The following is a 16,765-nucleotide window of genomic DNA, read 5'->3' as shown; positions in this document are numbered from 1 at the left end:
AAAAAATAAATATTTTTTAAAAAAAAAGAAAGAAAGAAAACAAATATACCAAAGTTGAGATATATGTACAGGAATTCTTAGATATGCCATAATGGAAGGAAAAAATTAGAAAGCAACCCAAGAGAATATGAAACTGAGAAGGGGAACTTATGGGAAGAATTCACTTAAGAAAGGCAAGATAACTATCAAGATTAAATAAGAGAGTTAAGAGGAAAGACATTATAAACACATGTATTAAATGAGACCAGAAACTGTTGTAAAATATGATAAAAATTAGATTTTTCTGAGTGATTTATTGTTGATTTTAATGAGAAACTGAAAGAAAATTTAATTCTTGCTTTTAAATTTAGCAAAGTGATATCTTATATTTAATTCAGCAAAACCTGTGTTCATATATAATGCAAACTGAAATCTGTTTTATGCCTCTTGAGATTTATTATGAATTACTAATTTTTTACTTTTTTGTTCTTATAGTTTCTAACTTAGTATTATTTATCTAATTTATCTTTCTGTTTGGGTATATAATTTTGATAACTGTTTTGGATTTTTTTTTTTTTCTCTTTGTGCATGCTAGACAAGTGCTTTACCAGTGAGCTACATTCTCAGACCCATGTTTTAGATCTTTTTTGAGAATAAAGAATTAATAGGGTTGGGTATGTATTTTAGTAACACAGTACTTGCCTAGCATGTGCAAGGCCTTGGTTTAGATCCCCAGAAACCAACAGAGAATAAAGAACAAATAAGTAAGCATTTTATTTAATGTTTTCATTGATTTAAATTTCTGATTATATTAATTAGGTTCTTCTTTGTATTGCTGGAGATTGGACCCAGATCTGAGCACATGCTAGACAAGTGCTCTACTACTCAGCTGCATCCCAGCCCAAATATTCATAGTTGTTAAACCTTATGTGTAAATTCTTTTATCTTTAAAGCCTAATAATTCTGATGATTAGATATTTTTAAATTGTTTTCTTCTTCATATGAATATTGGATCCTGATTAACAAATATTTGAGCAGTATTTGAAAAGTATTTAAAGACTTAGAAATCTTCACCTTGGAAAAGTTTTTAATAGTCTATACTTTCTCCAATTTTTAACCCCCATTCCACATAGTATAAATAGAAAATTAGAACTATTAGTATACTGTTTATAGGGAAACCATGTGAATTTTAAAACTGGGTTTTATACTTTTTCCTTACATCATACTGGTACTTTAAAATACCTGATCTATAATCACATAATCATTTCTCTTTTGTTTTTAAGATGAGGGTCATGCTGTATACCTAGGCTAGCCTCAATTTCCTGGGATCAAGTAATTCTCCCACCGCAGCCTTCCATGTATCTTGGACTTCAGATGTGACCCACCATGTCTAAGTTTATAAGTTAAAACTTTTAGGATTATTTACTTATTTATTTTGATACTGGGAATTGAACCCAGGGATACTCTACCACTGAGCCATATCTCCAGCCCTTTTAATTTTTTCTTATTTTTTTAACAAAAACTTTTATTGTAGTTAGCATTTCTTCCACAGTTTTTTTTTTTTAAGTTTTTTTAAAAATTAAATGACAGCAGAATACATTACAATTCTTTTTACACATATATAGCACAATTTTTCATATCTCTGGTTGTATATAAAATGTTGACACCAATTCATGTCTTCATACATGTACTTTGGATAATGATGTCTATCACATTCCACCACCCTTGCTAACCCCTTGCCCCCTCCCTTTCCCTCTCACCCCTCTGCCCTATCTAGAGTTCATCTATTCCTCCCATGGACCCCCTTCCTACCCCACTTTGAATCAGCCTCTTTATATTAGAGAAAACATTTGGCTTTTTTTTTTTTTTTTTTGAGGGGATTGGCTAACTTCACCTAGCATTATCTTCTCCAATGCCATCCATTTCTGTGCAAATGCCATGATTTTATTATCTTTTATTGCTGAGTAAAATTCCATTATGTATATGTACCACTTTTTTTTTTTTATCCATTCATCCATTGAAAGGCATCTAGGTTGGCTCCACAGTTTAGCTTTTGTGAATTGTGCTGCTATAAACATTGATGTGGCTGTGTCACTTTAATATGCTGTTTTTAAGTCCTGGGGTATAGACCTAGGAGAGTGATAGCCATGTGAAATGTGGTTCCATTCCCAGATTTCCAAGGAATCTCCTACTGCTTTTCATATTGGTTGCACCAATTTGCAGTCCCACCAGCAATATATGAGCGTACCTATTTCCCCACATCCTCACCAATACTTATTGTTGTTTCTCTTCATAATGGCTTACATTCTGACTGGAGTGAGATGATATCACAGAGTAGTTTTGATTTGCATTTCTCTTATTGCTAGAGATGATAAACACTTTTTCATATATTTGTTGATTGATTGTATATCCTCTTCTGAGAAATGTCTATTCATGTCCTTGGGCCATTTGTTGATTGGGTTATTTGTTTTTCTGGTGCTTAGCTTTTTGAGTTCTTTATATACCCTAGAGATTAGTGCTCTATCTGATGTATGAGGAGTACAAATTTGCTCACAGAATGTAGGCTCTCTATTCACCTCACAGATTGTTTCTTTTGCTGAGAAGAAACTTTTTAGTTTGAATCTATCGTATTTATTGATTCTTGGTTTTAACTTTGTAGGAGTCTTATTAAGGAAGTTGGGGCTTAATCCCACATGACGAAGATTAGTGCCTACTTTTTTTTCTATTACACGCAAAGTCTCTGGTTTATTTCCTAGGTTCTTGATCCACTTTGAGTGAGTTTTGTGCATGGTGAGAGATAGGAATTTAATTTCATTTTGTTGCATATGGGTTTGCAGTTTTCCCAGCACCACTTGTTGAAGAGGCTATCTTTTCTCCAATGCACCCTTTTGGCACCTTTGTCTAATGTAAGATGATTCTAATTCTGTGGGTTAGTCTCTGGGTCCTCTATTCTGTACCATTGGTCTACCAGTCAGTTTTGGTGCGAATACCATGCTATTTTTGTCACTATTGCTCTGTAGTACAGTTTAAGGTCTGGTATAGTGATGCCACCTGCTTCATTCTTCCTGCTAAGGGTTTCTTTAGCTATTCTGGGTCTCTTATTATTCCAGATGAATTTCATGATTGCTTTTTCTATTTCTATGAGGAATGCCACTGGGATTTTGATTGGAATTTCATTAAATGTGGATAGTGCTTTTGGTAGTATGGTCATTTTGACAATATTAATTCTACCTATTCAAGAGCAAGGTAGATCTTTCCATCTTCTATAGTCTTCTTTGATTTCTTTCTATAGGGTTCTGTAGTTTTTATTGTATAGATCTTTCACCTCTTTCGTTACAGTGATTCCCAATTTTTTTTTTTGAGGTTATTGTAAATGGGGTGATTTTCCTCATTTCCCTTTCTGTGGATTTGTCACTGATGAACAGAAATGCCTTTGATTTATGGGTGTTGATTTTATATCCTGCTACTTTGCTGAATTCATTTACTAAGTCTAGAAGTTTTCTGGTGGAATTTTTAGGGTCTTCTAGGTATAGAATCATATCACCAAATAGTGCTAATTTAAGTTCTTCTTTTCCTATATGTATCTCTTTAATTTATTTTGTCTAATTGCTCTGGCCAGTGTTTCAAGAACTATGTTAAATAGAAGTGGTGAAAGAGGGCATCTCTGTCTTGTTCCAGTTTTTAGAGAGAATGCCTTCAATTTTTCTCCATTTAGAATAATGTTGGCCTGAGGCTTAGCATAGATAGCCTTTACAATGTTGAGATATGTTCCTGTTAATCCTAGTTTTTCTAGTGTTTTGAACATAAAGAGGTGCTGTATTTTGTCAAATGCTTTTTCTGCATCTATTGAGATGATAATATGATTCTTATCTTTGAGTCTATTGATGTAATGAATTACATTTATTGATTTCTGTATGTTGAACCAACCTTACATTCTTGAAATGAACCCCACTTGATTGTGATATACTATCTTTTTGATATGTTTTTGTATTTGATTTGCCAGAATTTTATTGAGAATTTTTGCATCTATGTTCATTAGAGATATTGGTCTGAAGTTTTCTTTCTTTGATGTGTCTTTGCTTTGTTTTGGAATCAGGGTGATATTGGCCTCATAGAATGAGTTTGGACCTGCTGCCTCTTTTTCTATTTCCTGAAATAAATTGGAGAGTATTGGTATCAGCAGTATGTAATGTCCATCTTTATCTCTTTTGGTTAACTTTTGCTTGAACTCTACTTATTTGACACGAGGATGGAAACCCCTGCTTACTTCCTCAGTCCATGTGAGTGGTAGCTTTTTACCAACCTTTCCCCTTCAGTCTGTATGTCTTTTCCCGTTGGATGAGTCTCTTGGAGGCAGCATATTGTTGGATCTTTTTAAAAATCCAGTCTGCTAGCCTATGTCTTTTGTTTGGTGAGTTGAACCCATTAACATTCAGGGTTATTATTGAGACATGGTTTGTATTCCCAGTCATATTTGTTTATTTTTGTTATTTAACTTGACTCAATTTTCTTCTTTAATTAGTTTTTCCTTTAGGGTACTACCTCCCTCTGCTGATTTTAATTGTTGTTTTGTTTTTCCTCTTCATGGAATATTTTGCCAAGGATGTTTTATAGTGCCAGTTTTCTAGCTATAAATTCTTTTAACTTTCATTTATCATGGAAGGTTTTTATTTCATCTTAAAATCTATAGCTTAATTTTGCTGGATACAAGATTCTTGGTTGGCACTCATTTTCTTTCAGAGCTTGATATATATTGTTCCAGGATCTTGTAGCTTTCAGGGTGTGTGTTGAAAAATCTGCTCTTATCCTAATTGGTTTTCCTCTGTATGTAATCTGACTCCTTTCTCTCGTGGCTTTTAAAATTCTCTCCTTATTCTGTGTGTTGGGCATTTTTATATAATGTGCCTTGGTGTGGATCTCTTGGGATTTTGTACTTTCAGCGTCCTGTAGGCTTCTTGAATTTTGATTTCCAATTCATTCTTCATGTTTGGAAAGCTTTCTGATATTATTTCATTGAATAGATTGTTCATTCCTTTGATTTAGACCTCTATGCCTTCCTCTATCCCAATAACTCTTAAATTTGGTCTTTTTATGCTATCCCATGTTTCTTGAATGTTCTGTTCATGGTTTCTTACCTTTATAGTAGTGTGTTCTATGTTCTTTTCAAGATTATATATTTTTATCTTCATTGTGTCATGTCCTGTCTTCAAGTGGTCTACTCTGTTGGTGATGCTTTCATTTGAGCTTTTAGTTTGGTTTATTGTTTTTTTCATTTCAAGGATTTCTGGGTTTTTTGTTTGTTTTTATTTTTTTAATTTAATTTAATGTTGTTGTTGTTGTTTTTAGAATCTCTATCTCCCTGTTGAGGTGATCCTTTTCTTCTTGACTTTGTTTATGCAGTTCCTTGTTGAAGTCAGTAATGTTTCACTGCTTGTATTTGCTCTCTTATATATTCCTTGAGTTCATAGAACATTTTAACCATGTATATCCTGAACTCTTTCTCTGTCATTTTTTTCCTGCTGTGGCTGCCAATGATTCTAATGATGTGGTGTCTTGATTTGTTTGTGGTACTTTGTTCCCTTGTCTTTTTATGTTGCTTTTGTGTCTTCCTTTCCAGCTCTGTGGGTCTGGGGTGTTATTTTTTTTTTACCCTATACATTTGTAATGCTCTTGTAGGGTTCCCAGATCCCTCCTTTGTGGGGAAGGACAATGTTAACAGATCCCAATATCAACAATATATCATCTAAGAACAATTTTTTTGTTATTAAGGTGTTTACTCTCAATGTAGAGACATGTTGGATTCAATTATTATCTAAAATATAATCAGTAGTTTCATAAAAAGGTTTACAATTTCTGACGGTAGACACTGGGGTGGGGCATAGGACAATATGCTGAGGAGGAAGGATGTGAGGATATAGAGTTAATATATCTTAAGAAATGTGAAAAAGAAATCTAGTGAAGAGGGTTAGTAGCAAGAGAATAGACAGGAAGTAATTTAGGGTACACAAGTACATGGGAAGACAGAGTACATAAAACAAACACACATGTATTTAGAAAAATACAGGATGTTAAAATAGTAATATTTGGAGGAGGAAAGAAAAATGAAAGAAGAAAAAAAGAAAGAAAACAAAAGAACATATACAACCCCTCTATATTATATTATTCAGCTAACTCAGTCCTCAAAGTCCTATTTCATGCAAAGTTCTTGGTTTCACATATGTTGGGGATGTGAGGGCTGGAGAATAGAGTGGTAGAAGAGAAAGAAAAAAAATACTCGAAAGAAGAAACTAGAAATCTCTAGTTTTAGAGATCTGTATCTTTTCTGTTTTTCTTCTCATCCAATAGGTGGGGTTGTCTATTCTAAGCTGGTGTCTCTGCCCTCAGGATGGTGTAGATAACCAGGATGGGAAGACTGGTCCTGATGTAGGGCGTCTGGAAGCGGGGAGTGCCACTCACCAGTTCCTGCAGGGAGATGGCACTTCACGGGTCTTTTTTGGGGACCTCTCGTCTGACTTGAGCAGCCAGTATTATCTCCCTCTCACTTAGAAGTTCCCAACTGCAGGATCTCCCACACCCAGGCTCACACCAAGTGGTCACACTCCACACCTGCCCAACTGAGAGCTGTTTCTGTGTTGGGTGGTCACTGTGCCAAGTTACTGCCACCAAGGGTGGGGGGAGTTGGATACCTGGTACCTGGCCAGATGGAGATATGATCTGAGAGCTGCCCCCACCAAATAATGGCGAGAAAGGTTTCAAGAAGAGGCAGTCTGCTTCTATCACCAGGGTATCTGGGTAAGTGGGGGGAACCAGGAGATGACATTGTGCTGTAGGTAGGTAGTAGCTGAGTGACTTGCGTGGGAGCGGATCACAATCTGGAGTTCTGCAGATGTGCTGATAGGTGATTCTGCTAAGCAGCTTGAGAGCCGTGCATGGGCTAGAACTGTGGGCTTTGGGTTTAGGAACCTAGTATTCCAGAGTCCTACTCAAATGCTGAGGCTCTGAGCTCTGTGTGGGGGTCACAATGCTGGTGACTTCTACAGAAATCAGTTGTATGGGGGTCCTCTTACACTCTCTGAGATGCAATATTCCAACTAGGTGAGAACTGGGTCAAAGAGTGACACAGAATGCTGCCTTCCTCTTGCCCGCCATCTTGGAATGCTCCTTAATTTTTTTAGTTTGAAACTGGATCTCACTAGGTTTCTTAGGGCCTCACTTAGTTGGTGAGGCTGGTCTCAAACTTTTCATTTTTCTGCCTCAGCCTTCCAAGTCACTGGAATTATAGGCATGTGCCACCATGCCAGACTTAGGATTTTTCGTTAAAAGGGAGTCTTCTTGCAGCATCTTGAATTAGTATCTTAGAATTAAATATTTTCATTAGATTAAAAAATGCATATTAGTACATCCCAGAAACAAGTATTTGCATATATCAATAAGAGAATGTTTTTATATCATTGAAATAAGTGTTGATATATATATTTGAAAATGTGGTCCCCCATTTTTCAACCTCTTTTGTTCATTTGTAAAATTTCAGAGTTCTATGTAGGTTTGCTTTATTTAATTATAACAGTTTAGTATATTTTACAAAATTTTATTTCTTTGGTCCATATGCATTTCCTCATTGAGGTCATATATTTCTACTTTGAATGTATTTATTCAATTATGGCATTTAAGTCCCCTGAGTGCCTTAAATTTTATATGTTCTCATCTTTAGACATTAATGTAACCCTTTGCTCACTCTATATTAATCTGTCATCCATTTCCCCATTGTAGTAATTATCACATTGTAAACAGCACTGAAACACTAAAGCTAAGAAAGTTTGAACTCAATCTCTCTCCCAAACCACCAGACTGCTTCTGTATATTCTGCTTACCATTTTTTATATCATATTACTGGGATTCACCTTCTCACTTGTCATTTTGAAATATATTTCTCTTGTTCTCCCTTCTGCCATAATGTTCATTTAACTATACTTTGCTGCCCAAGTGACATTTTAAATGCTAAAACTTATCTGCTTATTAAATAGATCCCCATACATGAAGGGGAAAGTTCACATTCTAGCATGACACATATTTTTTGTGCTTTGGCCCTGATCCTCCTGTTTTATCTATTAAATCCCATTCCTAGAACCTAGTATTCCAGTTTTACCACGTTACTTCACTATTCTTCATTTGTTGTGTGATTTCATGCCGTATTCTTTTGCTGTCCTGTCTAGAATAACTTTCACACTCTCACGTTGTAGTTTGTATTTCTTTTGAAATGAGACCCTGTATTTGCAGCATTCCCAGAGCTTTCTAGGTAGGACTGACTATTCTGTTCTTTTTGCGCTTAACTGCATGCATTTCAAATGTAGAACTAATAAATTATACTTTATTCTTATTATTTCTATATATCTCTGTCTCTACGTGATAATAGAAGGAATCTTTTCTATTTTCAATTTATCCCATGATAGTGCTTAGGATTTAATAGATACAATAAATGTTTGTTGTTTAACATGTTTTCTCAACTTGATTTTTCTTTCCTCTTTTTTCAACAGGAAGGGGCAACAAAGCCAATAATTGGAAAAGAAGAAAATGGTACTAAAAGTGCTTCGCAAGATCAAACAAATAATGGGAATTTGACTTATGTTGATGCAGGACACAAAAAGAGTAAAAGTGGTAAGTTAGTGAATATCTATGAAAATTTTTCTAGATTTAAAAAACGTTATAAAGAATAAAGTGTGTAGATTCAAGAAAAGATGCCTATTTCTTTTACATTTTATTTTTGCTGTCATTCTCCTGCAACCAACTTCTTCTTGAAACTGCATTAATCTTCTGAAATTCCTTTTTGCTCTTCCATTTTATTTTATTGAAATATTATGAATGGAGATAGACTTGTACATATATTTCAATTTCTCAGTAATAAGTATTATTACTGTATCTGTTATACATTTTATAGATCTGATGTCTGCATTAGGATTAGGAGAAGAGGAAGAGGAAGAATCACCATGGGATTCTGAGGTATTGTCTGTTGTTATTATTTTTGGAATAAGCATTGAGTGATGTTAAAACATTAAATAGGATGCTTTATGTTTATTCCACTGTCAATCCTTTGATGGCTCATCCACTCTGTTAAAAGGATAATCAGTACTTTACAAATTATATGACAGAAGTGCCATCTTTTTAAATTAGTGATTAAAATAGTTGTCTTAATAAATTATACTGTCATCAGTCAGATTACTCAGATAGCACAGGAGTTACCATTTGATTTACTTTAAATATTTGGAATCATACTTTAATATATCTAAATGTGGTTAAACCTGTGTTACCAAAGTTTTATGGATTTTTTTAAAATCAGTGTTCACCATATTTTGATATTCCCATGGGTTTTTTAAGAATTTTTTTACTTTGTATTTTGACTCTCAGATTTCATATTGAATAACTTTTTTTCTTTTTGAAGTATAATCTTTAAAATCTTCTGTGGAAATTAAAGTTCTTGGTTTTTACTTTTGAAAATATTTTACAAGTGTTTTACTAAAAATGATTTAGCTAATTATTCAGTTCTAGCTTGAACATTATATTTGTCTGAAATCCTAGTATTTTTTTTCTCTAAATTATAGTGTATCCTTAATAATGTGGGAATTCTGCTGTCATCTTTGTAGGTTATCTGTTTTCTTTCTTACTGATTTTAAGCCTTTTCCTTCTCTTGTTGTTAGTTTGACTACTTTTGTTTTCTTATTTTTACTTATTCAACTCTTTAATGCCTACTATACTTCTGAATAAGAAGTATCATGTTTAGTTTTCAATTTTAGAAACTTATAAATCATTACTTTTTTGATGATTATTCATCCCTCATTTTTTAATGATCAAACTTTATGTGTTTTATTCCTTCTGATTTATCAAATATGTAACAATAATTGTATTTTCTTTGACTTTTTCTTTCTGTATTATATTTGGTTACACCTATTCTGCTTAGTCTTCCATATCACTAATCTTCTCATCAGTTCATTCCAATTTATTGTTTAACCCATGTATTGAAAATAAACATTATCACATTTCTTAAAAAGGGTGGGGGGGGCTTTGACTTTACTTTCTCACATCTGCATATGCCTAAAAGGAATAATTTCCTCACATTTTAACCTATAATTAATAAAGTAATTAGTTCTAATAAGTACATTACCACTGCACTTTAAAATTCTGATAACTTGTAGGATTTATTTAATGAAGCCAATGTAGTGTAGTGTCAAAAACTAAAGCTTAGAAATCACAGGGGATCAGCTTGGGTTCTGAAATTAACTTTATCTAAATACTGATGAATTATTTCAAGTCAACCTATGACCTATGTGACTCTGTATTATATATGGATATGTTAAGGTTCTAATGTGATTCAGAAAGAAAATTTGGACTATAATTTTTTGTAGCTTAGATAAGTGGAACGTGAAAGTATTATTATATATGGATTGTCAAGAATAGATCTACAAGGAATGTTTCAGCCTCTGAGAGGAAAAGCATGAAGAATTATACATGTAGGACTATAGTTAGTTTGATTTTCTAATGTTTTAGTTAAATACAAACCATTTTTTAAATAAAATTTATTGAATACCTTTATGTCAGCCATGCTTGCCATAACATAAGTATAAACAGTGATAAACTATTTTAAAGTGACCACTGCAGAAAGAGATGGGAAAGACCTGATTTCTTGTGTATAAGCAGCTGCTTAATAATGGTACCAGCAGAGTAGCTGAAGTTGAAAAAAAAAAATGTTAATATTCTGGTTCTGTCATTTAGTAGTTCTGAAATCTTGGAAAATTTATTTAAACTATTATGATGTCAGTAGCCTCACAGTACCATAAAAATGGTACCATGTCTCTTAGATATATTCAATGAACAAATATGGTTAAGAAATGTGAAAATACTTTGTAAACTAAGAAATGTGTTCATATTTATTAGACAAAATGATTATTTGTTAGAATGATCACAGTGGTGTTCAGTGACTTATTAAATATAGAGACTTGTTTTTAAACATGAGGATAATAAAATAGTAAGTGTCAAGAAAATAGTGGAAAAGTTGAAGGGAGTATATATGTTTCTAATTTTAAAATGGTAAGTTTCAATAAACTGTTACTGGATATGTTATATAGGAATATAGTGATTTGGTGCTTGAGACCTTCTGATGAGATTGTAAATGTTTTGACCTTGAATAATTTTCTGCTATTAACTGTCTACTATGTGGAAGGCAGTTCTATACAGAATACACCAGATAAGGGCTTATGCTATAGTGATAGAACAAAAAAACATAAACAATAAATACTTGTAAATCATGTATTTCATATAAAGTAAATAGAGAATGCTTATTTAAAAAATACTGAGGGAGTTTGTAGGTGGAATGGATATGGGAATGAAATTTTGTACTAAGATCTCTCTGAAGTATAGATTGCTCTAAAGCTTATAAAGGATGGGAAGGAGCCAACCATGTGAATGTCTAGGAGGGGAATATTGCTGAAAGAACAGTGAATCACATCTGTCCATCATTTACTTTCAGTCAGGGAAAGCAGGGAGTAAGATAATCGTTGTCATAATCATTATTATTATTGTAATACATAGAAAAGAAAATGTACAAATAAGTGCCAGGCACATTTTAGACACTTAGTAAATGTTCTTATACATCCCTTTTTATTAAGACTTGCTATACTCTTTTTAAAATTCATTGTTAAATTGAGAAAGGATTAAATACTGTATCTAGTATTTGTGTACTATTAAACATAGCATAAAGATAAGTTTTTTTCCTACTCTGTCAATTTTATTCAACCATTTTTTCCTATAAGTAAAAATTTACCAAAAAATATTTGATTTTTTTCTTTTTATTATGTCTTATTGTTAGTTTTTTGTTTTGTTTTTTGTTTATGGTAACAGAGATTTGAACCCTAGGGCTCATACATGCTATGAAAATACTCTTTTGCTTAACTACATTCCCCAGCCCTTCTTATTTTTCCTAGTGAAGCAGGATTTCATTGAGTTGCCCAGGCTGACCACCAGCTTGTGATCCTCCTGCCTCAGCCTCCCTAATAGTTGGAATTACAGACATGCATCACCAAACCTTACAAAAAATATTTAGATTTTCTAAATCCATGTTTACATTAATGAAGCAGCTTCTACAATGCTTTGTTTAGATTCAACATGCCACACTCTGAAGTTTCTTATCATACCAAGTATCACTAAATTATTTCTTGTCCTTAGAAGTGTTTGCAGTGTTTCATGCTGTATCATTGCAAGTGTACTTATAAGAATTTTTTTTAAATATGTATTTTTTAAATGTTCTCTTACATTTGGTAAGGAATGCAAAGTAGAGTTAGGTGTTCTGGAGTTAGTTTCTTTTTGAAGTATGCACATTTGTTAGTATTTTATCTATTGATATGTTCCTCTGGCCTTCCAAGCTTAGTTTATCTACTCATTATCCATATGAGGATAAGAGATAGTATTGATCTAAACAAAGTATATGAAGTTCTTTATTGAAATGTTTGGTTTTTAATGTATATGTCTCTCATATTAAAATGTAATTGCTTTTATAATAGGAAATTTAACTATCTTATAAAATGATTAGGAAATCTTTATGCAACTCATTCTTAATATTAATTTCACTAGAGTATCTCTGAGAGGCTTCCACAAAAGGGTGTTAGTCATTTATCTGGGGCTGTGCATGAAAGAGGAAACAATATCAATGGACAAGTCGAAGGTAAGAGCTGTGTTTTATTAAAAAGTCATTTGGCAAAGTGTTTATTTGAAACATGAGTACTGACATGTTCTAATAGCCAAAGAAATTTACTCGTTAAATGCATAGTAAGTGGAAAAAAAGTGCAATGGTAGTAAATAGATGTCTTATCAAGTTTCAGCAGCAGGTTAAATTTAGAGTGTCAAAGGAGCTGAATTATTAGTTCCTTTTCAAGATACTTTAGGACATAAGGAAAGTTAGTAATAAGGAAATGGAAAAGAGATTAGGGAAAGAATTAAGAAAGGCAGAGAGTATGGGAAGTAAATGAAGGGAAAAGAAGCAGGTGTACATAGTGAAGAGTGGGAAAATAAAGTAATTTGGAAAAATGAAGAGCAGAGTATTCAAAATGTGTGATGAATATAAAGTAAGGTTCCAGTTACAAAGTTTGACTGAGAAATAAAGCAAAATTTTTCCTCTCACCATTTTCCTCACTGTTGGGAAGGCATTAAGGATTGAAGTACTCATCATACAGAGCTATGTTTTATTTACCATAAATGAATATATATATATATATATATATTCATCCATGGATGTATATTATTTACTGTCATGTACAAAAAAAAACAATAAATTTTTTTTTTAAATGAAGAGAATTGTAAAGAAGAAAAGAGCAGGATTAGCTCTGGAGAGATCAGAAAAGCCATAGTCTGATAAAACCTTTAGAAAATTTATGACTTTAGAGGACATGATAGGGATGAACTTGAGGCTGGAATCTAAAATGGTAAATTAAGGTAAAGGAATTGGGAATTAATTCAGACCATAATTTCTCAAGCTTTCATGAATCACTTTTTGTGGACCATTTTAAAAGTATGACTCCTGATTCAGCAGGTCTGTAATTTTTTGTTTCTAATAAGGTCTAAGGTGATGCCAGTGCTGCTGGTCCTCAGACAATACTCTGAACAGCAAGGACATAGACTTCACTTTAGAGAAATCTAGGACTAGCCATTTCATAATAATATAAGACATTACAGGGTCAAGGGAAAGTATAGATTTTGTTTTTATTTCTCAGCATGTTTTCTACCCAGAGGGAAAGGATCAAAGGGAAGATGAAATAGATATAATTCTAAGATACTACTGCAAAATAAAAAGAAAAGAAGTGGTGGGAATAACTCATTAAAAATATATATATAATGGAGAAAATCTAGACCAGAATTTAGAGGTATTTTTGAAAAGAAGAGGAATTGTTTAGAGGAAATAAGAAAGGAAACAAACATTTTGGAGGTAATGCAGAAACTAGAGAAAACTCAATTCTGGTGACTTCAGTGTATTTTCACTCAAACCACAAATTAGATTATTGTTGTCTCAGAGATTATTGGAAACAGTAGGGAATTTGAGAATTGGGTAAACTACAGCTGCTTACTTCTCCATTCTTTAACTATCTGGCATTAAAGATGTATGTTGCACTAATATTATTTACTCAAATGAAATTAATTGAGTATAGAAGCATTGCCTTTCTTAAAGCCATTTTTGGGATAAAATAGTTGTTTCATAAATTCCTTTAAAGATCAGCATGATACACCAAACCAGATTAATTCTGGACACAAGAGACAATAGAATTAATTCCTTGAATACCAAAATTTTTTTCTTAGTAAATATAGCACTGATTTTGAAATATAAAAGGTTATTAATATCAAATAATTCTGTGACAATTTAGTTTTTCTTTTTTGATAATCATATTTCAATATTAAAACTTGTTATACCTTATTTCTTAGATATGATTTATATACCATCTTGCATGAGTGGATCAAGAAACTTTAAGATGGCTAAACTAGAGAAAACAAGAAATGTAGGCATACCAGTAGCCAACATGGGTATGGAAAAAAATGAATATTTTTATTAACTATTATTCTACAAGTATATATCCAAGCTGATAATTTCAGAAAACTTTCTTTGTTGAGAAATAAATTTATGCATTACTGAACTGTTATTACAACTTTGTACTTCCTAAATACAGAACAAATTGAGGGACTTGATAAATACTTGTAGTATAATGGTACAAATGATTCTAATGTGTTACATTAAAGGCCTATGCTGTTACATTCTGCCATCAGCTTTGACATCCTGTCAGTGTCATGTTTTGCTCCTCTGATTAGAGATCATTTTTCTATCCCTCAGGCAGCATGTTCACATTGGTTCATGAGCAGACTTCTACTTTAGTTATGGTCATTAGAAATATAATCTCACTTTTGAAACCTTAACTGCATGTTTTGTTAAACCTATATTCTTATTTTTTCTTCAATACATTTTTCATATTGCTATCCAAACACTGGGGAAAAAAACTTATTTCCAAACCTAAGCATGGGGATTCAGCTCCATACTAACCCTGCATAAAAATGTGTGGTTGGTTTTGTCATATTTACATATAATTGATTATATGTCCTGTTTGCTATTTAGAATCTCCTGAGAAATATCCTCAATTAAAGGTAAATATCTTTTATTTTTTTTATCTTGAAATTATTAACTACATGCTGTATGCAGTAAACATTATTTATTAAATATCTTATTTCAAAATTCATCCAGACTACCAGTGAAATGAAAGATTCTCTTCTGAGCAAAGCAATAGGAATGAAGGATGTACAAACATTCAAATCAGGTAAACTTTGTAATACAAGTTACTCTGGAAAGAACTACATTAAACTATTTGAAGTGTTGAGTCTTCTTATTCCCAAATTTTTTTCTGTTTGATGGAAAGATTTAATAATACAAATGTAATTATTGGTTCATGTTTGAAAAAAAGCATGAAAAATTTAGTATAAGCTTTAATTCAGATGTTTCTATTTTTACATTGCTGTACCCTAAAGTTCCCAATTTGGAATCCCTATACTTGTTAGAATTCACAGAGGTTAAATGAGATTATAAGATTTTTGCAAAGTTTAAAAAATGCTTATTGAGAGCTGGGCACAGTACTCATGGCTGTAATTCCAGCTCCTCAGTGTGTCTCTGAAAAGAGTTTTTTACTTCAGTCAATATAGCAAGATCCTGCCTCTTCTAGGGAAAAAAAAAAAACCAGAAATGTATTGGATTCTGATGTTTTCCTAGAGTGAAGCTTTACTTACTAACACGTCAATTGTGATTTAACTTTATTTTTTTCTTAGTATTATTAATACTGGTGATCTTAAGCCAATCAGATGATCTGATTAACAGACTGTGTTTGTGTGCAAGCATGTTTGGGTATGTTTTGGGGTTTTTGTATGTTTGATTATTAATAATGGGTAAAGTAATCACATTTTAATAACTATTTGGTACACACAGTTCAAAACTAATTTTGAAACTTTGGGTCTTAGGATCCTTTTGTAGTATTAACAATTTTTACACTCTAAAGAGCTTTTATTTAAGTGGATTGTATCTATCAAAATTTACTATATTAGAAACTATATCTGAAAGATTTAAAAAATAAGCATGCACTGTCATACTTTCCAATAGCCATTACATTTGACTCATTAGCCATTAGAACTATGTTTTTATGACACATCATATGTCTGAATATACATGTCTCTGGATATACACTATACATTTATGTGAAAATGGCAAATAACATTTAGTATTAATTAGACTTCTTGGACCCCTGGAACAGATGCTGAATTCCAGGGATTCTCAGATCACGATTAGTACCAAAGTTTTAAACTATGTATAATGTTCATGGATATCAAATGATAAGGGAGCCTGATGAAATGGCTTTTAAAGTTTCACTTCTGTATTTCTTTTTCTTTCATTCTTAAAAAGTTTAAATCTGACAATTTTGTCTATTTAAAAAAAAAAGAAATTTTAATTATCTATGCATCCCTATTTCATGTCACTCTATATTCATTGGATTTTTTGAATGAATTATTGTGTACCTAGACTTATTACCCTTTCCCATTGAAAAATGGGAACAATTACATCACTTAAAGCTATCATTTTTTGTAAAAATTTATGGTGTTTATCCAAGACTTAAAAGTGAATTGTGAGGCATTAAAGAAAGGCTATCTCATTGTAGTTAAAGTATATTTTCTATATAAAATGGTATATTCATTAAAGCCCATGTTTTTATAATGCAAATAC

General features: G+C 32.4%; 1 protein-coding gene across 11 annotated transcripts in view; it reads left to right on the top strand.

Annotated features, from left to right (window-relative positions):
* LOC124102215 (ankyrin repeat domain-containing protein 26) overlaps window positions 1–16,765 on the top strand; it is a 126,456-nt gene that overhangs the window by 17,877 nt on the left and 91,814 nt on the right. For 9 of the 11 annotated variants that reach the window (XR_009228102.1, XM_046458428.2, XM_058583653.1 and 6 more), the window contains 6 exons: window positions 8,514–8,634; window positions 8,915–8,976; window positions 12,598–12,688; window positions 14,437–14,535; window positions 15,119–15,147; window positions 15,245–15,317. Coding sequence is in view for 10 of the 11 variants with exons in the window: in XM_046458428.2 (XP_046314384.1) it covers window positions 8,514–8,634; window positions 8,915–8,976; window positions 12,598–12,688; window positions 14,437–14,535; window positions 15,119–15,147; window positions 15,245–15,317 (475 nt within the window). In the remaining variant the exon portion in view is untranslated. The remainder of the gene's footprint in view (window positions 1–8,513; window positions 8,635–8,914; window positions 8,977–12,597; window positions 12,689–14,436; window positions 14,536–15,118; window positions 15,148–15,244; window positions 15,318–16,765) is intronic. The other 2 variants (XM_046458430.2, XM_058583655.1) reach the window with 1 other exon arrangement.

The sequence above is a fragment of the Marmota monax genome, unplaced genomic scaffold (genome assembly GCF_021218885.2).
Source record: "Marmota monax isolate L192 unplaced genomic scaffold, Marmota_monax_Labrador192_F-V1.1 WCK01_AAM20220418_F8-fsc00161, whole genome shotgun sequence".
Classification (NCBI taxonomy): Eukaryota; Metazoa; Chordata; class Mammalia; order Rodentia; family Sciuridae; genus Marmota; species Marmota monax.
The sequence above is the reverse complement of the archived record's forward strand: the minus strand, read 5'-3'. Positions and strand labels throughout refer to the sequence as shown.